Source organism: Podarcis liolepis (genome assembly GCF_965112155.1).
Source record: "Podarcis liolepis genome assembly, chromosome: 14".
NCBI lineage: Eukaryota > Metazoa > Chordata > Lepidosauria > Squamata > Lacertidae > Podarcis > Podarcis liolepis.
This window is the reverse complement of record NC_139569.1, coordinates 46,447,780-46,468,769: the sequence shown is the minus strand read 5'-3', so window position 1 is coordinate 46,468,769 and position 20,990 is coordinate 46,447,780. Positions and strand designations below refer to the sequence as shown.

General features: G+C 42.6%; 1 protein-coding gene and 1 long non-coding RNA gene across 2 annotated transcripts in view; one reads left to right on the top strand and one right to left on the bottom strand.

Moving 5' to 3' along the window:
• The window catches only part of ARIH1 (ariadne RBR E3 ubiquitin protein ligase 1), a 49,631-nt gene extending 31,539 nt beyond the window's left edge, over positions 1 to 18,092 (top strand). Inside the window, exons 6-14 of the mRNA XM_083475820.1 lie at positions 4,487 to 4,553; positions 6,544 to 6,650; positions 7,009 to 7,051; positions 7,573 to 7,644; positions 8,811 to 8,941; positions 9,246 to 9,303; positions 10,097 to 10,357; positions 13,190 to 13,302; positions 14,941 to 18,092. Of these exons, the coding sequence (XP_083331946.1) occupies positions 4,487 to 4,553; positions 6,544 to 6,650; positions 7,009 to 7,051; positions 7,573 to 7,644; positions 8,811 to 8,941; positions 9,246 to 9,303; positions 10,097 to 10,357; positions 13,190 to 13,302; positions 14,941 to 15,025 (937 nt within the window). The 3' untranslated portion in view covers positions 15,026 to 18,092. The remainder of the gene's footprint in view (positions 1 to 4,486; positions 4,554 to 6,543; positions 6,651 to 7,008; positions 7,052 to 7,572; positions 7,645 to 8,810; positions 8,942 to 9,245; positions 9,304 to 10,096; positions 10,358 to 13,189; positions 13,303 to 14,940) is intronic.
• LOC310693719 lies at positions 17,328 to 20,725 on the bottom strand. Its single transcript, XR_014519361.1, has 2 exons — positions 20,389 to 20,725; positions 17,328 to 18,242 (listed from the first exon to the last, which is right to left on the bottom strand). It is a non-coding gene; the product is annotated as an uncharacterized lncRNA (long non-coding RNA).
• Between the last annotated feature and the right edge of the window lie 265 nt (positions 20,726 to 20,990).

Here is a 20,990-nt window from a genome sequence, read left to right as displayed (position 1 = left end):
TTGTCCAATCCTCTCAGAGGTTCACAGGTGGTCTCCAGGTAAGGTACCTGTCAGACCTAGGTTTGTTTTGGTTCACAGAGAATTATACCCCCAATCTCTTGTAGTTGTAATTTGTTTTTATGTTTGTTATTTATTTAAAAGCATTTCTAAATCGCTTTTTTAAAAGGAAAGAAAAGCCCTAAGTGTTATACAGAAATACAATATAGAAGCAATAAAAACAGAAATTCAGTTAATAGGGTTCAATCTCATAGGTTCAGGCAAAAAAACACATCTTTACAAAACACATTAGAAGCAACTGGTGGATGATGCTTCAGGTATGGCACACTTTGACAGAGGGAGATTGCTTTAAAATCTTCAAGGCATCAAATCAGTGTGCTTCTCATGATAACAATGGAGTTATAGGGTGGTGTTCAGCTTTACTCTGAATAGACTCATTGAAATTAATAATATGACTAAGTTGAATTCATTAATTTCAGTGGTGAAACTTAATTGAATACCATGCATATTCCAAACCATCTGGAAGGCACCAGGTTAGCAAAGGCTGATCTGTACCCTTTAAAAATGTGTGCTTCCCCAAGTACAGGTTGAATCACTTGTTATGCTGCCTAGCAGCCAACACTTTATATCCAGTGCCAGCCAATGAATAAACAAGAGGGTAAACAGTGGACACCATATGCCCCAGGTACATAGTGGCCTTCGGCAGCTTTCCTTGACCCCCCCCCCCCCAAAAAAAGAGATTGTATGTGACCAGCTAATACATTTGTTTTCCTTAGAGTTCACTGATTGAGTGTTTAATATGCTAATGGAAATCCCTAGTTTATGGTGCACATCTCTCTATTCATGGCCATCTGTATGAATGGACGTCGTCTTTCAAAAGTTTCTTGTCCTATGTCTTTTTAGACAATTGTTACATAAAATTTGATCCAGTAGTGCAAAGTGGAAGAGCATCTAGTCTAGTGTACAAAAGTTGGAAATTAGTATTGTGGGTTTTAGTGTGCCAGTGCTCTGGAATATGCCTTAGCATGTGTGGTTTAGCTGGCTTGCCTCCTTGTTCTTCAGACAAGGAGCACAGGGAGGGGAGAGGCTGGAGACAGTAACTCTAAGGTCACCTTAATGCAGTGGTTTTGAAACTTGAATTTTATGGGGATACCCATGTTTCTTCAGAAATGTATTGGGTGTATCTAATTGAGAAGATGAGTAATGCAGGATAAACTACCCAGAAAGGCTGCTTGCGCACAGTTACCAAAATTCCCCGGCAATGTGGCTGCAGGAAGGGATTTGTGTCTCAATGTGTGTGTTTTTTCCCCTCTCTCTGTTACACTCAGTTCATATGGGACAGGATTGAGGCCCAGTAGACCTCTCCAAAAACTTTGTGCACCCCTGAACATGTCCCCCAAATCCTCTTCAGTTAAGCTGGATTTCTCAACATGGAAAGTATTTCCTGTAGGTAGAAAGCTTGAAATGGGACAAATCTTTACTCAGTAACGAACAGTGTAATGTTAAAAGAATGAAAGTGTACTCTTGGTTTGTACACATAAAGCTCCTTCGTGGGCCATGGAAGTTCTAGTTTCTTTAAGCAACCCATATGAGGCTAGGTAACATAACAATAACACGTTGAAGCAGTGCTCATTTTAAAGAGTTTCAATAGAGCTGGCATCTGCAACCCATTAAATGTTACAGAAGTAATGCTTCAGATGAAACCTTTCCGGATATATCTGCAAGGCTCCTCCCTCTTATCACCAGGCACCAGCCATTATATCAGGCTGCAGCAGAGGAGGGGATGAGAAGGGATGCTGAGCCACTCGCATTAGTGTAGCTGAGAGACTGGCAACATCTGGTGCCACCTCTGCTTAATCTGTTTCTACTCCAGCTCATCATTAGAAGAACTTGTAATCAAGAACCTGTACATGAATTTGCTTATTTATTCTTCCTTCCCAGTCCATTTGACTTTTATATTATGCCTTTTTAGACTGTAAGCCTGAGGGCAGGGACAGTTCCTGTTTGTAGTCATTAGTAAGATCCTCTGGGACCTTTTTTGGCAGAACAGCAGAATAAACATAAAGTAATACACCAAAGCAATAAAATGCTATATTGAGGGTTTCTGGACTTAACTTCTGCAGTGAAGATTAGGGGCCAGGCAGGCAAAAAATAATCACCACCATCTTTTGTACCTACCAGATTATTTTTGTGTGTGGACACTTGTAAGCGTGAGGAGGCTTATCAGTATCAGAAATGCAGTTCCTCAACCACAGAACATGATTTTAACTTTGAATAGCTGTCTGTTAATGGAAAAGGAATTCTGTTAAATGCATGCCTGCTAGTGTGTTCTAACACACATTTTTAAAAAGCCGATTGCCTTCCCTGTGCTTTGAAAAATGTATTGTTTTGGGGTTGTTTTTTTTTTAGTATTGCTGATACCCTTTGTCAGCTCTGATGGAAGACTAGCTCAGTTTGGCTGCTCCTCTCACTCAGCTATATTTAACTTTACCTAGTGGTGTTTGAATTTTCTTGTTCTTCCCTCACTATACCTTTCCCCCACACTTCTGTGTTGCGTCAAATGGTTAACTTTAAGGCAGGGATTGTCTTTCAGCTGCTTTGCCTTTTGTTGAACGCTAGCAGGAGGCAGCATGTGGCACAAGTGTTCCAAGGTTTGCACAAGCACCCTGTTATCTTCTGGGCTACGTTTAAAGTGCTAGTTATTGTTTATATAGCAATTGTGCAGCTTGGCCCCAGTCTATCTTCTTAAGTGCCTGTGCTCATATGAACCCCAGCTTGCTTTTTTCAGTGTCTTCCCAGGAGGCCCAGACTGCCTTCAATATCTGCCTGTTAGGTTAGTTGGGACCAAAGTGTAGCTTTTTGTGATGGCATCCCTGCCTTGTAATTCCTTCCATAACTCATAGAACTGTAGAGTTGGAAGGGACCCCGAGGGTCATGTAGTCCAAACCCTTGCAATGTAGATCTCAACACGCCGTCTCCCATCCAATTTGAAACCATAAGAGACCCTGCTTAGCTTTGCAAATGTGCTAGCGGTTTTATTGCCATGCCACTAGCTAGGTATGCATGTAAACTCCTTAGAGGTTTTATTTACAATTAAGTGGTATGCGAATTCTGATAGATAGATAGATAGATAGATAGATAGATAGATAGATAGATAGATAGATAGATAAGGCTTAGCCTGACAACTAAAAATGTTTATTTGGCTGATACCTAGGACTTAACCCAGGACAACATAAAAAACACTAAGTGTACATCTTTCAGAACCACCAAGGGCTTCAGTATGGCATGTGCAGGGAAGACCTGCTGCAGGCAGAAATGGCATGTATATTTCCATGTACTTGTCCTTTAAAGCAACAAAAGTATTGCAGGCCATATGCCACAAGATGCCCATTTGCAAAGCTGCTTGAGTTAATCTCCACAGTAAAAATTTTACCTAGTTGATGGAATAAATAGCGCAGATATTGGGAGCTCTGCTTGATCAGACCAAAAATCCTAATAGTTTAGCATTTTGCTGGAACCCCAGAAAGAGGAAATAAAGCTGATGGTCTTCTCCCAAAGTTGCTCCTAGTTGCTGGTATTTAGTGGCAAATTCCTCCTGAACCTAGAGTTGCATATAGCCATTAGTCAGGAGTTTAAACATTAATGTCGGACAACCATTACATTCCTTCAAGGAAACCGCTTTGTCACAGGCTTCTACTTTCAGACAGAAGTTTTTTTGCCTAGTATACTTGTTTTAGAGCAGAATTATCTAAATAAAGCTGCAAAGCATATGTTAAACATCACTGACGGAGACTGTCACTAAATACTAAATTAAAATTTGATCTTTGTTATGGCTCTTCATTTATCACATGGTATACTACTTTGGATTATTGCCTTCAATAATGCATGAAAAACATTATTGTTTTGCAGTATATGATAATTTGCAAAAAAGGCTCTTAAATATTTGATTGGTGTCACCAGAAATCTACAGGTGTCTGTTTTAACTTTTGATGATAGGTTCTGTATGGTATGCATGCTGCACTAGTTAGCGTCCGTTTTTCATTTTGCTTATGACTTTGCAAGTACAGTGTTGTATGTCCATTCACTAATTTACATTGGGATGGAAATCAAGATTAAACATTGCCTTTGTGTTCTGGGCTCTGTGAAGGAAATGGTTGCAGGCATGCCAACAACTGAGTAGAAATAAGCAAAACATATTATCTGGGGAACAAGAGAGTGAATAAAATCTGGTCACAAAACAGTGGTGGTTTTGGGTTGTTGTTTTTTAAAGCAGGGCATTAATTCTGCTTTTAAAATGTGTGTTTGCCAAGTAAAAATATAGCATGCCTTAAAATTGTGGGGGTAGGGGTGGGGAATTACGCAATCTGCGAAAATGAGTCTCCTTGCTCACGGCTTCTGCCAAGCAATAAAGCTGATGTAGCAAACAATTTCTGGACTGCCAAAAAATGAATGTTCTCAATGAAATGTTTTTTCTCCCTTCTCTTCTTAGGCGCCTCATCACAGATTCAAAGGTTAAATTAAAGTACCAGCATTTAATAACTAATAGTTTTGTAGAGGTGAGTGTTATGTTTCAAACTATTCTGAAGAGACAGGCTGTGATTTGAGGGCTTTCGCCCATCTCTTGTCTTACATAGCAGGCATTTACATGTAGTTTTCATTGGGGGGGGGGGGTCAGTCAGATTTTGTTCATTTGTTGGCAGAGGTTGCTTCCCCCGCCCCAATTAACAGGGTTGATCTTACATAGGCTCATACTGATAGAGAGTGTTAAGCTTTTTGTTAATAGGTGGCATGATTTTAGCTAGAATGCTGCTTTAAATACGAAAATACTTTAAGCTGGAACGTTGCTTTATAGCACAGCATTCTGCAGCAGAAATTTGAAATCCCAGTGCCTAATGTAATGGCTATAGACAGCTGTTCAGGAGATTAGAGAAGGTAATAGTTGTTAAAGGCACATTGCTGATTATGTGCCAGGTATTTCAAGCACTCGATTTATAGTCCTTTGAGAACAACTAGGCACAAACTTTTTGTGTCTTCATCAGAACCTAGAGCAGGTACTTCTGAACTGAATCCAGTATTACTGTAGGGTGCTACTTAAGCAGATCTGTTACAACTTTAGAATTGGTGAACCTTTGAGGAAACACAAAAAAGCCTTGCTTGTTGTCCCCTCATTTGTAATAAAAGGATTTTTGAATTCAATTTGTGGAATGCCGGTGAAGCCTAAGCTGAAGAGGACTGAAGAATCACAATAAGCCACATGTGACCCTCAATTCAATCTTTGTTAATGTGCCTGCACTGGTGTGACGCTAAGCCACAAAACTGCCGGGTTCTCCTGAGCAGACGACACATGGGAGCGATCCATATGTGAACATCACGGACCTTTGGCCCCCTAAAAATTAAACCACTTAACATGAAAGATGAGCCATTTCTAAAACTATCTTGTCAAGCTACCTAGTTTATTTTTGAGCTGAAAGTGAGATTCTTAAAGCTTTGCCAAAGGGAACAAAATACCTTAGGATGGATGGGTGGCTGTCTTTTAGGCTTAGAATATTACCTTTAGAGTATCTTAATTTGCTTTTGTCATCAGAATGGATTTTCTTATAGGTTGCATTTGTAGTCTTGGTGACAGTTGGGAAGGTTGGTGTGGGACTACCGTATTTTTCGTCCTATAGGGCGCACCGGCCCATAGGACGCAGCTTGGTTTTTTTTTTTGGGGGGGGGATGAATAAAAAAAATTAACCCCCCCCCCGCCGCGGCTGCCGCCCCAAGCCTTGCGCACACCTGCCCGAAGCACGGGGCACCCTCCGGAGGGCTCCCCGTGCTTTGGGCGACAGGCTGCCGCCCCAAGCCTCGTGGGCCCGGCGGGACCTCCTGCTGGGCGCGCAAGGCTTGCGGACACTCGCCCGAAGCACGGGGAGCCCTCCGGAGGGCTCCCCGTGCTTCGAGCGACAGGCTGCCGCCCCAAGCCTCGCGCGCCTGGCGGGACCTCCTGCCAGGCGCGCAAGGTTTGCAGACACTCGCCGGGGCTGCAGGCTGCTGCCCGCAAGCCTTGTGAGCCCGCGGGAACTCCCGCCGGGCTTGCAAGGCTTGGGGATAGCTTCCTGAAGCCTGGAGAGCGAGAGGGGTCGGTGCGCACCGACGCCTCCGGCTCTCCAGGCTTCAGCGAAAGCCTGCATTCGCCCCATAGGACGCACACACATTTCCCCTTCATTTTTGGAGGGGAAAAAGTGCGTCCTATGGGGCAAAAAATACGGTAAATTGATTATCTGGAGTTGGTTCTATTTAGAAGGTCATCCTGGGGAACATTGGGGGCCCCCATCTCATTTTATAACTGATTCTGTGAAATTGGCTTGGCGTATTCTGCTTGGCTGTTGGTGTGGAGGGACAAGGTCTATACCAAAATGAGAATTGTGGCATTTTCCTGCCAAGATGAAACAGAGCTTTGGCTAAAAGGAGACTTCTGGGGAAATGGAAGGGAAATACCACACTTTGATATCTTTAATTCTGGTCAATTTCCAAGTAAGATCTGGTAGCTTTTTATTTTTGCAGTGCAATCGGCTGTTAAAATGGTGTCCTGCTCCAGATTGCCACCATGTTGTTAAAGTTCAGTATCCTGATGCTAAGCCTGTTCGCTGTAAATGTGGCCGTCAGTTTTGGTAAGCAAACATTTCTTGTGTTGGGTTGTAATGATTTTGGATTACTTACCACTAAGCGGAAGGTGGTTCCTGTTTCTCTTGAAATGACAAGTTGCCTTGGTAGGCCTATCCGTGCTGACTACCAGCAAGCCAAACACTGACCGTTTGGGATCTGATAAACTTGAGAGTTTTTGCTTCCTGACTGGGATTGAAAAATTGAGGTTCTCAAGTACCCGTCAAGCCACATTACCTTGCTGGTATAATGTTTGGCTTAGTAGGTAACAGTTACAGTTGCTTGAATTAGAGCAAACCTCTAAATTTTAGTGTTGCATAACTGTAACACTAAATGTAATATGTATAAATCTTTTTATTTTTACAGCTTTAACTGTGGTGAAAACTGGCATGATCCTGTTAAATGCAAGGTGAGTGTCTATGGCAGAGTGCTGGAAAAGTAAACTAGCCTTTCTGCTTAAATATCACAGTTGTAGTGTTGTAAAATACTTTGATGATACTTAGCAAGCTATTCAGATATCTTTGCCATGGTTACCTTTTAGTTTCCCTTAAGTTGTGTGTAAGTCACCCTGAACTATTTGACTCTGGGTAACGTTTATGAAAGAATAGTCCATCTTGACTGTAACAACAAAATAAGCACTCCTCCCCTTAGTTCAGATCTTTTATTTCCACCTAGATGGTATTTGACACAAACATGAAGAAAATCATAGTTGTAAGACATATCCACGATACATAATTATTCGAAGGTTTATGCTGGAATCCTGATGTGTTATCTTGGAGTGTTGGATCTGAATGGGCAAACCTTGCTTAACAGGATATGATGTGTCCAGTTCAGAGGAGCCTGTGAGCCATGAGGCGCAGATGCACATTTCTCTGTGGCCTTTTTCACTTCTTCTCTTGTTTTACAATTCTTTTCTCTCTCTCCTGACAGTGGTTAAAGAAATGGATTAAGAAGTGTGATGATGACAGTGAAACTTCAAACTGGATTGCAGCAAACACAAAGGTTTGGTAGCATCACATTTCTCTTTAAAACATGCCATATTGGCCCGAATATAAGCTGCACCTTTAAAATTCGGAGGCTTGGGAGCCGCGGATGTGCTGCGCTGCGCACCTTTGCCCTGTGCTCCGGGGGGGGGGGGGCTTTGCCAGCGAATATAAGCTGCTCTTTAACTTTTCACAATCGGAATTTGGAAAAAAAAGGCTTATATTTGGGCCAATATATTAGATGCTCAAAATTTCACACTTGCAGAGCTGCTTTTCCCTTACAAAGACATAACTGTCAAATCCTGAACTTCCATTGTGAGTAGTGAGGGGTAAGTCCTCCATGTAAATAATGGGCTCTGTTTTCCTATCTCCCCCCCCCCCCACTTCAAAGTTCACAGTGAAGCCAAACATTACCACCAAAAGGTACAACAGGCTTCTGTCTAGCTCTACTTAGAATGAGGCTTTTAGAGCTAAATTGAAGGGAGGCGCCAAATTGGCAAACATCTCAGTACTTTATAGATTGAGAAGTACTTACATGTGGTTTGCTGAGTATAGGAATACAGAAAATTGCTTTAGGCCAAATCAGACCATTGGTCCTACCTAGCTCAGTATTGCCTATGGAGACTGACTGTGGCTGTCCAGGATTTCAGAGTTTGGCCATTCCCAGCCTTTATGTGGCGATGTGAAGGGTTAGACCTATTACCTTTGGTTTGCAAAACATGTGCTATTTCACTTCACAACAACCCATCCCTTTAGTATGTTCATTCAGTGCATGTGGAACCCAGTCTCACTGGACTTAAATCAGTAGATCTAGAATGTGTTTAATATCAAGTGTCAAAGCTGAGCGTCTCACACACACACACACACACACACACACACACACGAAAATGTCCCACTACTTGCAAATGGCTTCCTATCTAAGCTATCCCATGAACTGGAAGAAGTGCAACTTTTCCTGGTATTGATCTGTTATTTTGTGCTATTATATTGCTATAAGACTACCTTTTCACTACATTGCTAAGGCAGCAATGGGAAGCCAGCTGACAGCTGAATGTGTAACCAGAAGAGCCACTATTGCAAATTCTTTGTAACACCACAAAGCACTGTCTGCATCCCTCCCCATTTTTTTAAAGTTGGAAGACACCCACTTTTATTTCTTTCCACCACTCTTCATACCCGTCACAGGAATGCCCTAAATGCCATGTGACCATAGAAAAGGATGGAGGCTGCAATCACATGGTCTGTCGGAACCAGAATTGTAAAGCAGAGTTCTGCTGGGTGTGTCTTGGCCCCTGGGAACCTCATGGGTCCGCCTGGTAAGTTTAAATGAATTCCTCCCAAGCTTTCTTTATGTGTCTAATTGTACTGCCATGTTTTGTTTCTGTACCCTGCAAAAATAATTTCTGTGGGAGAAAAACACAGAGCAGTAGCTGGTGCATATGTCTATACTTCTTAGGGTGAGAAAGGTCTGGGCTGTTTCTTGTTGAGCCTCTGCTCAAGGTATCAGAGGGGCTTATTATGTTTACAGTTATGTACTGACCAAAGAATACTTGGAGCCTCAGAGCGGCAAAAACAAAAGAAGTTCTGGAAACCACTATGCTCATAAAAGTCTTTTTTCAGGTACAACTGTAATCGCTATAATGAGGATGATGCAAAGGCGGCAAGAGATGCCCAAGAGGTGAGTCCATAACTCTTGGTGACCAATATTATCAGCTTTAGTAAGATGGTTTGGCCTAGCTTTTCACTGTGCTTGCATTTTCCAATTGAGCACTGCTAGCTTTCAAGCTGAACTCCACAAAACTGACAAGAGACCCACCCATTTTGTTACTGGTTCCTGATGTTGTCCTGGCCAACTTGTAAAACTATCCAACTTGAGCACTGGAAGCAGTAATCTCAGTATGAATATGCCCAACCCCATATCCTACCAGCCAAACCCTTCTTGGCAGTTGCTTATTGCTGAAAGAGGTTTTCTACCAGATTAATTTATGTATGGCTATCATTTCTATCTAGGCAGTTTATTTCACCATGTTGCACTTGGGCAGTTTTGCCACAGAACCCTCTGCCAATCAGATCTTTCTGCTATGTATTTATATGGGAAAATAAAAATGTTCGTTCATCTCATGACCGGGTATATGCAGCTTATCAGGTCCACAAATGTGGCAAGTAGAGAATTGCAACAAAATGAAGTATATCCTAAGTCCCTGTTCAGGGCTCATGATCCTGTAGCACTGTTTGGGGATTGCAAGGGACTCTTTGTTTTCTTTTCTACCCGCTTAAAACTCTCTTCTGTGTCACATAGTGCCAACAAGATCAGACTCAAAGCAAAAGGAATACTGTGGGACTTTGAGATAAGAACATTGCCCTGTTGTGGCCACATTTGCCTTGAGGCCCCTCATTTATAGGGCAAGTCAATCTGCTATTACTCTGTTTTAACTATTGATTTTCTTTTTCCCTAATGGGAATTAACACAGCGATCCAGAGCAGCCCTGCAGAGGTACCTCTTCTACTGCAACCGTTACATGAACCATATGCAGAGCCTGCGCTTTGAGCACAAACTCTATGCCCAAGTCAAGCAGAAAATGGAGGAGATGCAGCAGCACAACATGTCATGGATCGAGGTCCAGTTCCTGAAGAAAGCAGTCGATGTCCTCTGCCAGTGTCGTGCCACACTCATGTACACATACGTCTTTGCCTTCTACCTCAAAAAGAATAATCAGTCCATTATCTTTGAGGTAAGGAGAGTTTACCAGACATTTTTTAACCCAGCTGTTCGGTCCTAGCATAGCGTAAGAGTCCTGTAGGATCAGATCAAGGCTTATTTAGTCCAATATTCTGTTCCCACAGTGGCCAACCAGATGCCTAAGGGAATCCCACACATAGAAAATGAGCTCAATAGTCCTCTTCCAATCCTTTTTCTTAGTAACCAGCAATCCAGAGTCTTATTGCCTCAGATTCTGAAGCTAGTTATAGTAGCTGTTGATGAGTAGCTCAGCTGTATAATTATGGTCCATTGGATGAGTGACTTGTGCAGCCCCTAAATTGGACTTTCTGTAACAACTATGTGATTTTTTTCCAGCGGCTTTGTTCTGAAGGCCTTTTCTGTGATGGCTCCAGAGTTTCAAAACAAAAACAGTTTCATGCAAGTGCCTGGGGTGATCGGCAACATAGGCTTATTAACTTTGTTGATTATTTACCACATCCCACTTCTCAGCAAAAGCATCTGCCAGTGATTTACAACTTAATACAATGGCTCACTTCTTTGCAAACTTAAGATGGGGGTGGGCATACATGATGCAAAACAGTGGGTCAGGTGTTAACGTACATACATACATACAGGCATAATTTTATTTGTACGCTGCCTTTCCACGGATCAGACCCTGCTCAAGGCTGCTGACAACAGGAAAAAATACTTAACTAAAATATAAAAGTAGCCATAAACAATAAATAAAACATTAAAAATGCACAACCAAACTGAACAATTTTCACATTAACCCTAAGATTTAAAATAAATATACAAAAACAAACAAAAAAAGCCACACATCAACAACAGGGGGGAAATTCACAGCAAAACCCCACAAACAGTTCTCCTGCCCAAGAGTCCCTTCAGCAGCCTCAACTTTTTTTAGCTGGAGTCAGTCTGGGCCCCACCCTCCCAGGCCAGGTGAGAAAGGCCTCCAAGGCAGGGAGCAGGTCCTCCAGGACTCCTTGACAATCTGCAGATCACCAGCATTCTACTGATAGAACCTGATTTGTCCGCTTTCTGGCCTGCCCTGACTAGAGACAGAAGTAAGAAGTCAATGCAAATTCAGCTCTCACAAAACTCATGTAATGAAATTATATAATGACCAGGTGGAGGGTCACTGCAGGAGGCAATTCAGAAAGGGGAGGAACACAAAAAGACAGCTGTTTCTAGTTTGTTCTTTGTTTTTATGCACTTTAATTTCACATTGTTGTAAGCCACCTTGCAAAGTGTCCTGTTGAAGAATTCCAATAAACATGGGAAAGGGGTGTTTGTTTGTCTGTTGTTGTTTTTTTTTAAAAAGTTAGCCAGGAATATACCCATAACTATTCAAAAGTCAGAAGTTGTGGAGTTTCTTCAGAATGGTGGGAATCAAAGTTTGTTTTAGAGATACATAACTTGTCTGTAGAGTCTCCTTGCCTTTTGAATGCCTTCTCTAGGTAGGCCTGCTTGGTACCCTCATTGCTATCATTTAGGAACTAAGCAAAGTGACAGCAACGAAAAACAACTACCAAATTTAGCTCTTTTGTTAATTTGTAGTAGTTTTGATTTTTACTTTCTACTCCGATAAACCTGCTGTTTTAGTTGGTGTCTCTACAGCTTATTTTCTTTTTTATTGAATTTTAATACCTTATTACTTTGTTAGGCACTCTAGCAACATAAACTTATGTTTATATTGTCTGCCATATTGAGTCAACCCAAGATCCCATTGTATCACAACATAAACGAAAAGTTGCTTCTTGATCTTAGGAACCATTGTGCAAAATTTGTTCACGGTATCTTAAGAGGTGTCCAAATGCATAGTGAATAGACAAACAACTTTCCAAACACATGCAAATAAATAAATTTCAACTTGCTGTATTACCAATATAGGTAATACAGTGCAATATAGGTACGTTTCGGAGTTATAAAAGGAAGTGTAAGCAAATTCACAATTTAACAAGTAAAAATTGCCTCTCATTCCTTCAGCCTTGCCACAAAGGCAATCTTTAATATTAGATTTCATTTCCTGTGGGATATCAGAACAGGAGCAGCCCAAAAATGTCAACAGTGTTGTCCTTGCTACCTCACCAATTAACAAGTGTAGGGGTGGGGCCCACTTCTAGGAAACTTAACAAATGCCACAAATGGTGAGTGGAGTCAGAGACAAATGTGTGTGGAGTAACTAATATAAATTTTACCTTATTACAATGTTAGTTTTTACATACCCACCCACTATGCCTCCATCCATATGAGCGAGAGGCATTATCAGAACTCAAGGACACATTTGAGTCAGATGAAAAGACTCAGTGATGCTGTAAAGCAAGATCAGTGAGAGGCATGAGCTGGTGATAATTTTGAGAGCCAGATAGAAAGGCCTGGTTGGCAAATAGGTTTTTTCTTAGCTTATAAAATGCAAAATAATTAACTGCTGGAGCCAATTATAATATAGCTTCCACCTGACTTCCAAGACAGGAGCAGTGAATTGGTCACATAGATAAATGCCCTTAAGAATTGTGATTTCTTAATGGGAAAGAGTAATGGCTGTTGGTCAGAAGTCATGATTGCCCAGAATAACATCTACTTAGTTTGCAACCACAAGATGGTTTTGTCTGCCAGTAGTACTATAGAAGGTGATGGTAAGTTTTCCAGTACGTTAGTGTGTTTTCCTGCCTGCTATTCATACAACCAAATGAGAGAACCGCAGTAAGACTAGAAAAATATTCAAAGTAGGTTTCAATGAGTATTTGCTAGCAAAAGGGATAAATTCCATTCATGTGGTGATTCTCAATTCAAGGAACTGCTTAAGTTTATTAAAAGTGTGCCTTGTATTTTGCCTGCCTAGAATAATCAAGCAGATTTGGAAAATGCTACCGAGGTCCTTTCTGGGTATCTGGAGCGAGATATATCTCAAGATTCACTGCAAGACATAAAGCAGAAAGTGCAAGATAAGTACAGGTATGTTCCTTGTTCAAAACTGATGGATTGTTAATTCATTTCATGTGCCAGTCTCTTAGGCATTAAAGGGGCTTGACTTACAGGAAATGGCTGAGAGAGATTCTGCTGCTTACTCCCAATATAATCTGTGGTGGAGGGAGGCTAGCCAGCTAACTTTCTGTGTTGGCCTTCAAACAGGTTTCCTCATCGACTGCTGCTCTTGAATCAAGCAGCTGGAGACAGCAGCAAGTTGCAGCACATGGGAAAATCAAGTTAGCATGCCCTGTTTACAGGGGCTTCTTGGCTGTTAACATTTTGAATTGTTACCTAGCAAGCAAATCCTTTATTTTTTTGCTGGCTCTTGAGCTGAAGGGTGCCACTGACCTCAGGTTGCATGCAATATGGTTTTCTGTTGCTTTAAAGGACATGATCTTGCCAGGGCTTTTTCGGCTGCGGCTCCAACCTGGTGGAACGCTCTGTCACAAGAGACAAGGGCCCTCCAGGACTTGACATCTTTCCGCAGGGCCTGCAAGACAGAGCTGTTCCACCAGGCCTTTGGTCAGGGCGCAGCCTGACTCCCTCCTTTGGCAATCTTTACAATACTTTAGTTTATGGTTGCCATCAATTTTGATTTTAATTAATTCTTTGATGTTTTTATAATGTTGCACTATTTTAGTGTTGTTAGCCGCCCTGAGCCCGGCTTCGGCTGGGGAGGGCGGGATATAAATAAAATTTATTATTATTATTATTGAGTGAATGAGAAATTGGCACATGGGACTGGTTTTGTGACACAGTTGTGCCTTAACGTTAAAGGTAAAGGGACCCCTGACCATTAGGTCCCATCGCGGACGACTCTGGGGTTGCGGTGCTCATCTTACTTCATTGGCCGAGGGAGCCAGCGTACAGCTTCCGGGTCACGTGGCCAGCATGAGTAAGCCGTTTCTGGCGAACCACAGCAGCGCACGGAAACGCCATTTACCTTCCCACCGGAGCAGTACTATTTATCTACTTGCACTTTGACGTGCTTTCGAACTGCTAGGTTGGCAGGAGCAGGGACCGAGCAACGGGAGCTCACCCTGTCGCGGGTTTGAACCGCCGACCTTCTGATCAGCAAGTCCTGGGCTCTGTGGTTTAACCCACAGCGCCACCTGCGTCCCGCCTTAAAGGGATCACAAAAGGTAGTTTTTACACCTACAAGGCATGGTTCCTTGGGATTTCCTTGGGATAACATTTTTGCAGATGAGGGGTTTAGTTTAGTTTGTGTCACATGGGAGGAGCACTGTCTCAGCCTACAAAATTCCAGGTTGTAAATATTGTGCCGCCCTCACACTTAATAGGCTCCACTTTTAAGAAATTGGGCCAAGACCCATGCTTAGCAAATACAGCTTGAGTTCAACTGTCTTAGCATTAATAAGCATAGTGATTATATGGTAATAGGTCCTGCCTTCTCTGCTTCAGCGCATAATCTCTCCCACCTGTGAAATTACCCAGATGGGAGGCCCTTTGTCTTTGTTTCCATTCTGAGCAAGGTAAAAGGTAGACATTCCCACTGTGAGCCGCTGTTGACTAAACTATTTCCATGCTGCCTTGAAATGCATTGTGTGCGAAATATTCAGCCTTTGTTTTCTTAACTGTAACCGTGCGCCCTTCCCCTTGCAGATACTGCGAGAGCCGGCGAAGGGTTTTGTTGCAGCATGTGCATGAAGGCTACGAGAAGGATCTGTGGGAGTATATTGAGGACTGAGACTGGCCTGCATAAAACGAACTCTGAAAACCTTTTACCATCTAGAGTGCTCATGCAATTAAAGCAAAACACACACAAAAAGGGGCACTACGCCTATTACACCGCTGGTCTGTAGTACCGGAATTCTGTTTTTGTTAATGGAAAAAAATTTAAGTAAATTATATTGTAATAAAAAAGGTAGATAAACCATTGTACAACAGTATTCTAGGTGGCCAGTAAGTGTGACAGACGCACTAAGAAAAACAAAACAACCCTCCAACTTTAACTTGTAATGTAGCTTCATTCTCCAAGCTGACTTCCCCCCCTCCTTCTTTCTCCTATGCGTATTACAGATAAAACTTAAAACAGTTTCTTGACACTGCTTTTCATGTCCAACCAGCCATTTTGATGTACTTTGGTATGAGATTTCCCCCTCCCTCTCCCCTTCTCTACTCTCCCCTCCTCCCCCCACATGCACCAGTTCATGGGTGACTGTTGTTTGGCTTATTGTAAAGAGGATTTGGGGCGGGGGGAGGCGGGGCACACAGCAAGGAAAAACTTTGTATATGACTTTTAAAAAAACAAAGAGGACAACACAGTATTTTTCAAAATTGTATATAGCGCATATGCATGGACAAAGAGCAAGCGTGGCACGTGTTTGCATAATGTTTAATTACAAAAATATTTATTCTTTAAAAATCTTCAAGATGATGTCTATTTGCTGTGCATTTTTCTTTCATTTTGCTTTTTACCTGAGATTGGGATGGGGGGCAGTGTGTGCTGCTGTAACAAATCTTTCCCTTTCCTTCTCTCTCTCTCTCTCTCTCTCTCTCTCTCTCTCTCTTTCTGAGAGATTTTGATTTCCTTCTTCCTCCTCCTGCAGCTCCTTTGCAACTATTCCATGGTTTGGGTGTGTTCATTGCTGGCAACGGACACCGTCCCATTTGCACTTCAGCTTCTGATGCAAACTGGTTTACCTTGGTGTGTGTTTTTAACGTTTGGAAATGAAAGTGTAGTGATTCTGGCTGCTTTGTCTTTTTGCTCAGAATAGCCATCCCTCTTGTCCATTTCCATGCATGTCCAACATTCACCTTACACCTGGATCATCGTCATACATAGGAAGTGTTAGGAATTTTCCTCTGTGGATTGAAGTGCTCAAATGGAACATTCCTTGTTGCTTTGTCTTGTCAGTTGTGAAACACCGAAAAAAGGGAGACGGAGCTCCTCTGGGTCACGTTTTTGCGGCTTGGTTGTTGGAAAAAGTGCCTGATACAGCAAACACTCATCTAGTTGCAAGGATCTGCAGTCTCTGAAGTCATTGGGGTATTTCCCCTCTCTCCCCACCCCACCCCACCCCAGTGAGAGGGAAGAGTGAGTGAGCTTCATCTACACAGTCCTTTTTTGTAATAAAAGCTATGATAAAGCACCACTTGGAAGCAATTTGTTTAAGATCTGCTCCTGGTTGTGTGGGTACTTTTCCACGATGGCAGTGTTTTACACTTTCAAGTTGAAAGAGAGAAAAAGTAGATCTGCTAAAGCGGTATTTCAAGCCAGTTTCTGCTGCTCGTTCAAGTAGAGATTGTGGCCCGGATCCAAAGATCTGCTCAGCTAGTTCCATGAGTCCCCAGTGATGGTTTGGCTTGTGTTTCCAGAACAGCAGCCTCCTCTGTCAGCTGGCAGACTTCTGAAAAGAAAAGGAACTGCAGCAAGCATGTGAAATATTTCTGAGCGCCTGCTCTTGAAAAGAGTAATAAGATTTTGCTGAGCTCTTGGGTTAATCTAATGCTGCCTAGCTTGTTTGTTGAGCGGTACAGTAAGAAGCCGAGCTTTGCATCTGTTCACACGTAACTCGTCTGGCAGGGCTTATTTAGTTGCTTGCTGTCCATCTGCAATGTCCCAAAAGCTGAATCGGACAGAAGCTATAGAGGGAAGAGGAACCTCAGCTTTGACTTGGTAACATTGCAGTGGAAGATGAGTTCTCGCCTTCAGTGGGGTGTGAATATTTATTCAAAGAATTCCACTCCATTAAACTGAGTGTGGTGCAACTGTTGCTTGGATACTTCTCCTTCTAAGGCTTTCTGTCATGTCTTTTACTATGCTTTTGCACACTGCTGCTCAGACTGAACTTCCAGTCTAGTTAAGATTTCTTTTCCATGTTCTTTTAGCATCTTTGCCTAGAACTGGGCTGATTGGAACAGGTGGCCCTGCTGTGTGGGTGTGTAAATTGGATGAATGTGTTCCATACTTTCAGCATTTCCCCCAGATTTTTCTCATTTCTAAACACCTTGCTCTTGCCATACCCTCCCCCGTCCATTTTTGTTAATAAAAAATCCAAAACTGTATATAAATCTGCTGTATCTTCTGCTCCTGAGGATCGTACACTTAATTTTGGAAAACTTTCTAAAACTCTGTGGGCTTTGGAGTGAGATCACTTGAACAGAAGCTCTTGTAAAGGCTTGCTCATCAACCCTAGACAGTTTTCCTCCTCCTCCTCTCCTTTAAGCAGTCTCTTCTTTCCTTAAAAAGCAAATACTTGGCAATGAAGATGCTACTCAAGCTTTGGTTGGTGCAATATGCTTAAATAATGGTTTGTGTTGACTTTATCATGGGCTAATTGAATGAGGGCCTCTAGCCGCACACAACAGGAGAGCAGAGCATGGTCTGTATTTAGCACCCACCCTCTTTTCTGTTCCACCAAATTCACTGCAGCTGTTTGGGGTTTTTTGTTTTTTTTTGTAGTGTATGTATCAGACAGTCTTAATTTTCAAAACCATTTAACCCTGAAATGTTTTAGTACAACTGCTGTGTTAAAAATCAGTTATTGCGTGAGACAAGAGCAGTGCTCTTTGGAGAACCTTTCCATGGACAGGAGGATTTTGTTATTCAGCACTTGGGGGTTGGTATGACAATCGGACTGGGCTGTGAAGGACTGAAGACTTGTAATCTTCTATTTTTTCCATCTAGAGAGCACCTCATGCTGTGGAAATAACTGTTATTAGACTTCATTGTAACTGCTGGACTGTTCCGTGTTAAGGCTAAACAGAGGGAGAGAAAGTGTTCCTAATTCTAATAAACTTTTATTTTGTTATTTCATTAGTTTTTTTGTGTTTGCTTGCAGTAATTTTGTCCTCTGCTTCTAAATTGGAGCAGGCATCTCCTGTAACTGCCTGGTTGTTGTTTTTTAAAGAGCTGGCTGGGTTGGGTGCTCCATCTCTTGAAGTCAGAAATGCTGACAACTCTAGTTAATAATAATAATAATAATAATAATAATAATAATAATAATAATAATTTGTTCCCATCCACCCTGAGTGGCTTCCAACAAAGGTTAAAAATACATTAAAATGTAACACATTAAAAACTTCCCTGAACAGGGCTGCCTTCAGATGTCTTCTAAATGTCAGGTAGTTGCTTATCTCTTTGACATCTGATGGGAGGGCGTTCCACAGGGCGGGCGCCACTACCAAGAAAGCCCTCTGCCTGGTTCCCTGTAGCTTTGCTTCTCGCAGTGAGGGAACCACCAGAAGGCCCTCTGCGCTGGACCTCAGTGCCCGGGCAGAACGATGGGGGTGGAGACGCTCCTTCATGTATACAGGGCCGCGGCCGTTTAGGGTTTTAAAGGTCAGCACCAACACTTTGAATTGTGCTCGGAAATGTACTGGGAGCCAACGTAGATCTTTCAGGACTGGTGTTATGTGGTCCTGGCAGCCACTCTCAGACACCAGTGTAGCGGCCGCATTCTGGATTAGTTGTAGTTTCCAGGTCACCTTCAAAGGTAGCCCCACTTAGAACGCGTTGCAGTAGTCCAAGCGAGAGTTAACTAGAGCATGCACCACTCTGGCAAGGCAGCCCGCGGGCAGATAGGGTCTCAGCCTGTGTACGAGATGGAGCTGGTAGACAGCTGCCCTGGATACAGAATTGACCTGCTCCTCCATGGGCAGCTGTGAATCCAAAATGACTCCCAGGCTGTGCACCTGGTCCTTCAGGGGCACAGTTACCCTATTCAGGACCAGGGAGTCCTCCACATCAGCCCACCCACTGTCCCCCAAGAACAGTACTTGTGTCTTGTCAGGATTCAACCTCAATCCATTAGCCGCGATCCATCCTCCAACCGCCTCCAGGCACTCACACAGGACCTTCACTGCCTTCACTTGTTCCGATTTAAAAGAGAGATAGAGCTGGGTATCATCCGCATATTAATGGACACCCAGCCCAAACCCCCTGATGATCTCTCCCAGCGGCTGCATGTAAATGTTAAAAAGCATGGGGGAGAGGACAGAACCCCGAGGCACCCCACAAGTGAGGGCCCAGGGGTCTGAACACCCATCCCCCCACCACTTTCTGGACACGGCCCCGGAGGAAGGAGTGGAACCGCTGTATAACAGTGCTCCCAGCTCCTCTAGACGCTTAACACATTTGTCTGACTCCACAGTGAGACATCTACGGACCATTTTAAGGGGCGGGGGCAGACACAAGTGTGTGATAACAAGTTAGGAAAATGTCCCAGCTTAGAATATGTTTCAGTGAACAGCTAGAGAATGAGCCACATGGTAGTTTGGATTTGTGTGTGTTCCTGGTGGGATGAAGCCACTGTATGTGGGTTTGTCGCCCATATGCAAATCTCAACATATCCCCTCACATACATAGATGTACCAACACTCCACATGTCTGCAGCTCCACTTCCTTGTCTGTGCATGACTCTACTGCTTAACCCATATGATTTTTATCTAGCCCTTCTTCCAAAGAGCTCAGATAACACACTGGATCCCTTCCCTGTAGCTCAGTGGTGGAAAACCTGGGGCCTTCTAGATGTTGCTGGACGACAACTTCCATCGTCCCTGACAGTGTCTTGCTCAAGGTTGTCCAATGAACATGCAAGCAGAAGCTGTTGTAAAATGGCCGAACATCTAGAACCAGCATTGGGCAGTGAGGCACATTTGAGTATTCAGCTGTTATAATGTAGTACCTTTGCCCTTTCTATTTTATATAGCAATATCCAACTACATGACATACAAGTGGTATAACAGATCCTTACCAAAGAGACTTGCAGTAGATAGAGGGAAAGAAACGAGGAAAGAAGAGATGGGTGAGGAAGGGAAGAATATGCAGTTATTTAAATTACATATACTTTGACAATAACAGTAAAGCACTAGGATCATGAGGGAGTGGCAATTTGAGGAGGAGGAGGAGGGAAGTGGGTAAGAGGGGACACTAGGAATGAAACCGGGAAGGAGGAGAAATGTGGCAGAAATGTGAAGTCTGTGCAACAGGCGTACATAAAATATGTTTTCATAGAAGCTTCCCTCTGAAAACTTTATCTGGAGCCCCCCCCGCTCTGAAACCTTTCCCACCGATTACAGAAACTGCTCAAATGAGAAGATGCTTGCCATGATGTTTTGTAATGCATTTTGAGGAGAGGCTGTATACTAACGATGAAGCCTTAGAAGAATGACATCTGTGTCCGCCTTTTTCTAGGCAACTAGCAATTTAACTATGACACTGTGCTCAGCACAGTTGGGGACTGTTTCCATAGAAACAGAACCCTTCTGCAATCCATCTTGCTGCTCATAGAAGCATAGCTGTTTTTCATCCACCTTTTATCATGAGCTTTTAGTCACTTGTTGCACCCGCAGTTCTGAAACTGACTTTAGGTGCCAAGGTGTTGCATCCTGCCTCTTGCCACTATTGTTAAACAAGAGCAAAATCTAACTTTTATTAGTGTGGTTTAAGAGTATTTGCAATGCAGCCACTGAAAAGTATTTCATTAAAAGCAATTTCCACAAAAGGCTTTAAGTCTTAGTGGAATCCCAGATGTGCTTAATAATTTATGGAATTTAGTGTTTTTAAAAGGCAGTATTTTATATAGATTTAAAATCATTACTTAACCCTTTTAAGTCTGAAGAATACAACTGAAGAATTGTAGATGTGCAAAATTAGGTATCGATCTCATTTTTAAAGTTCCTAGCTTACATTAATGTATGAACACAAG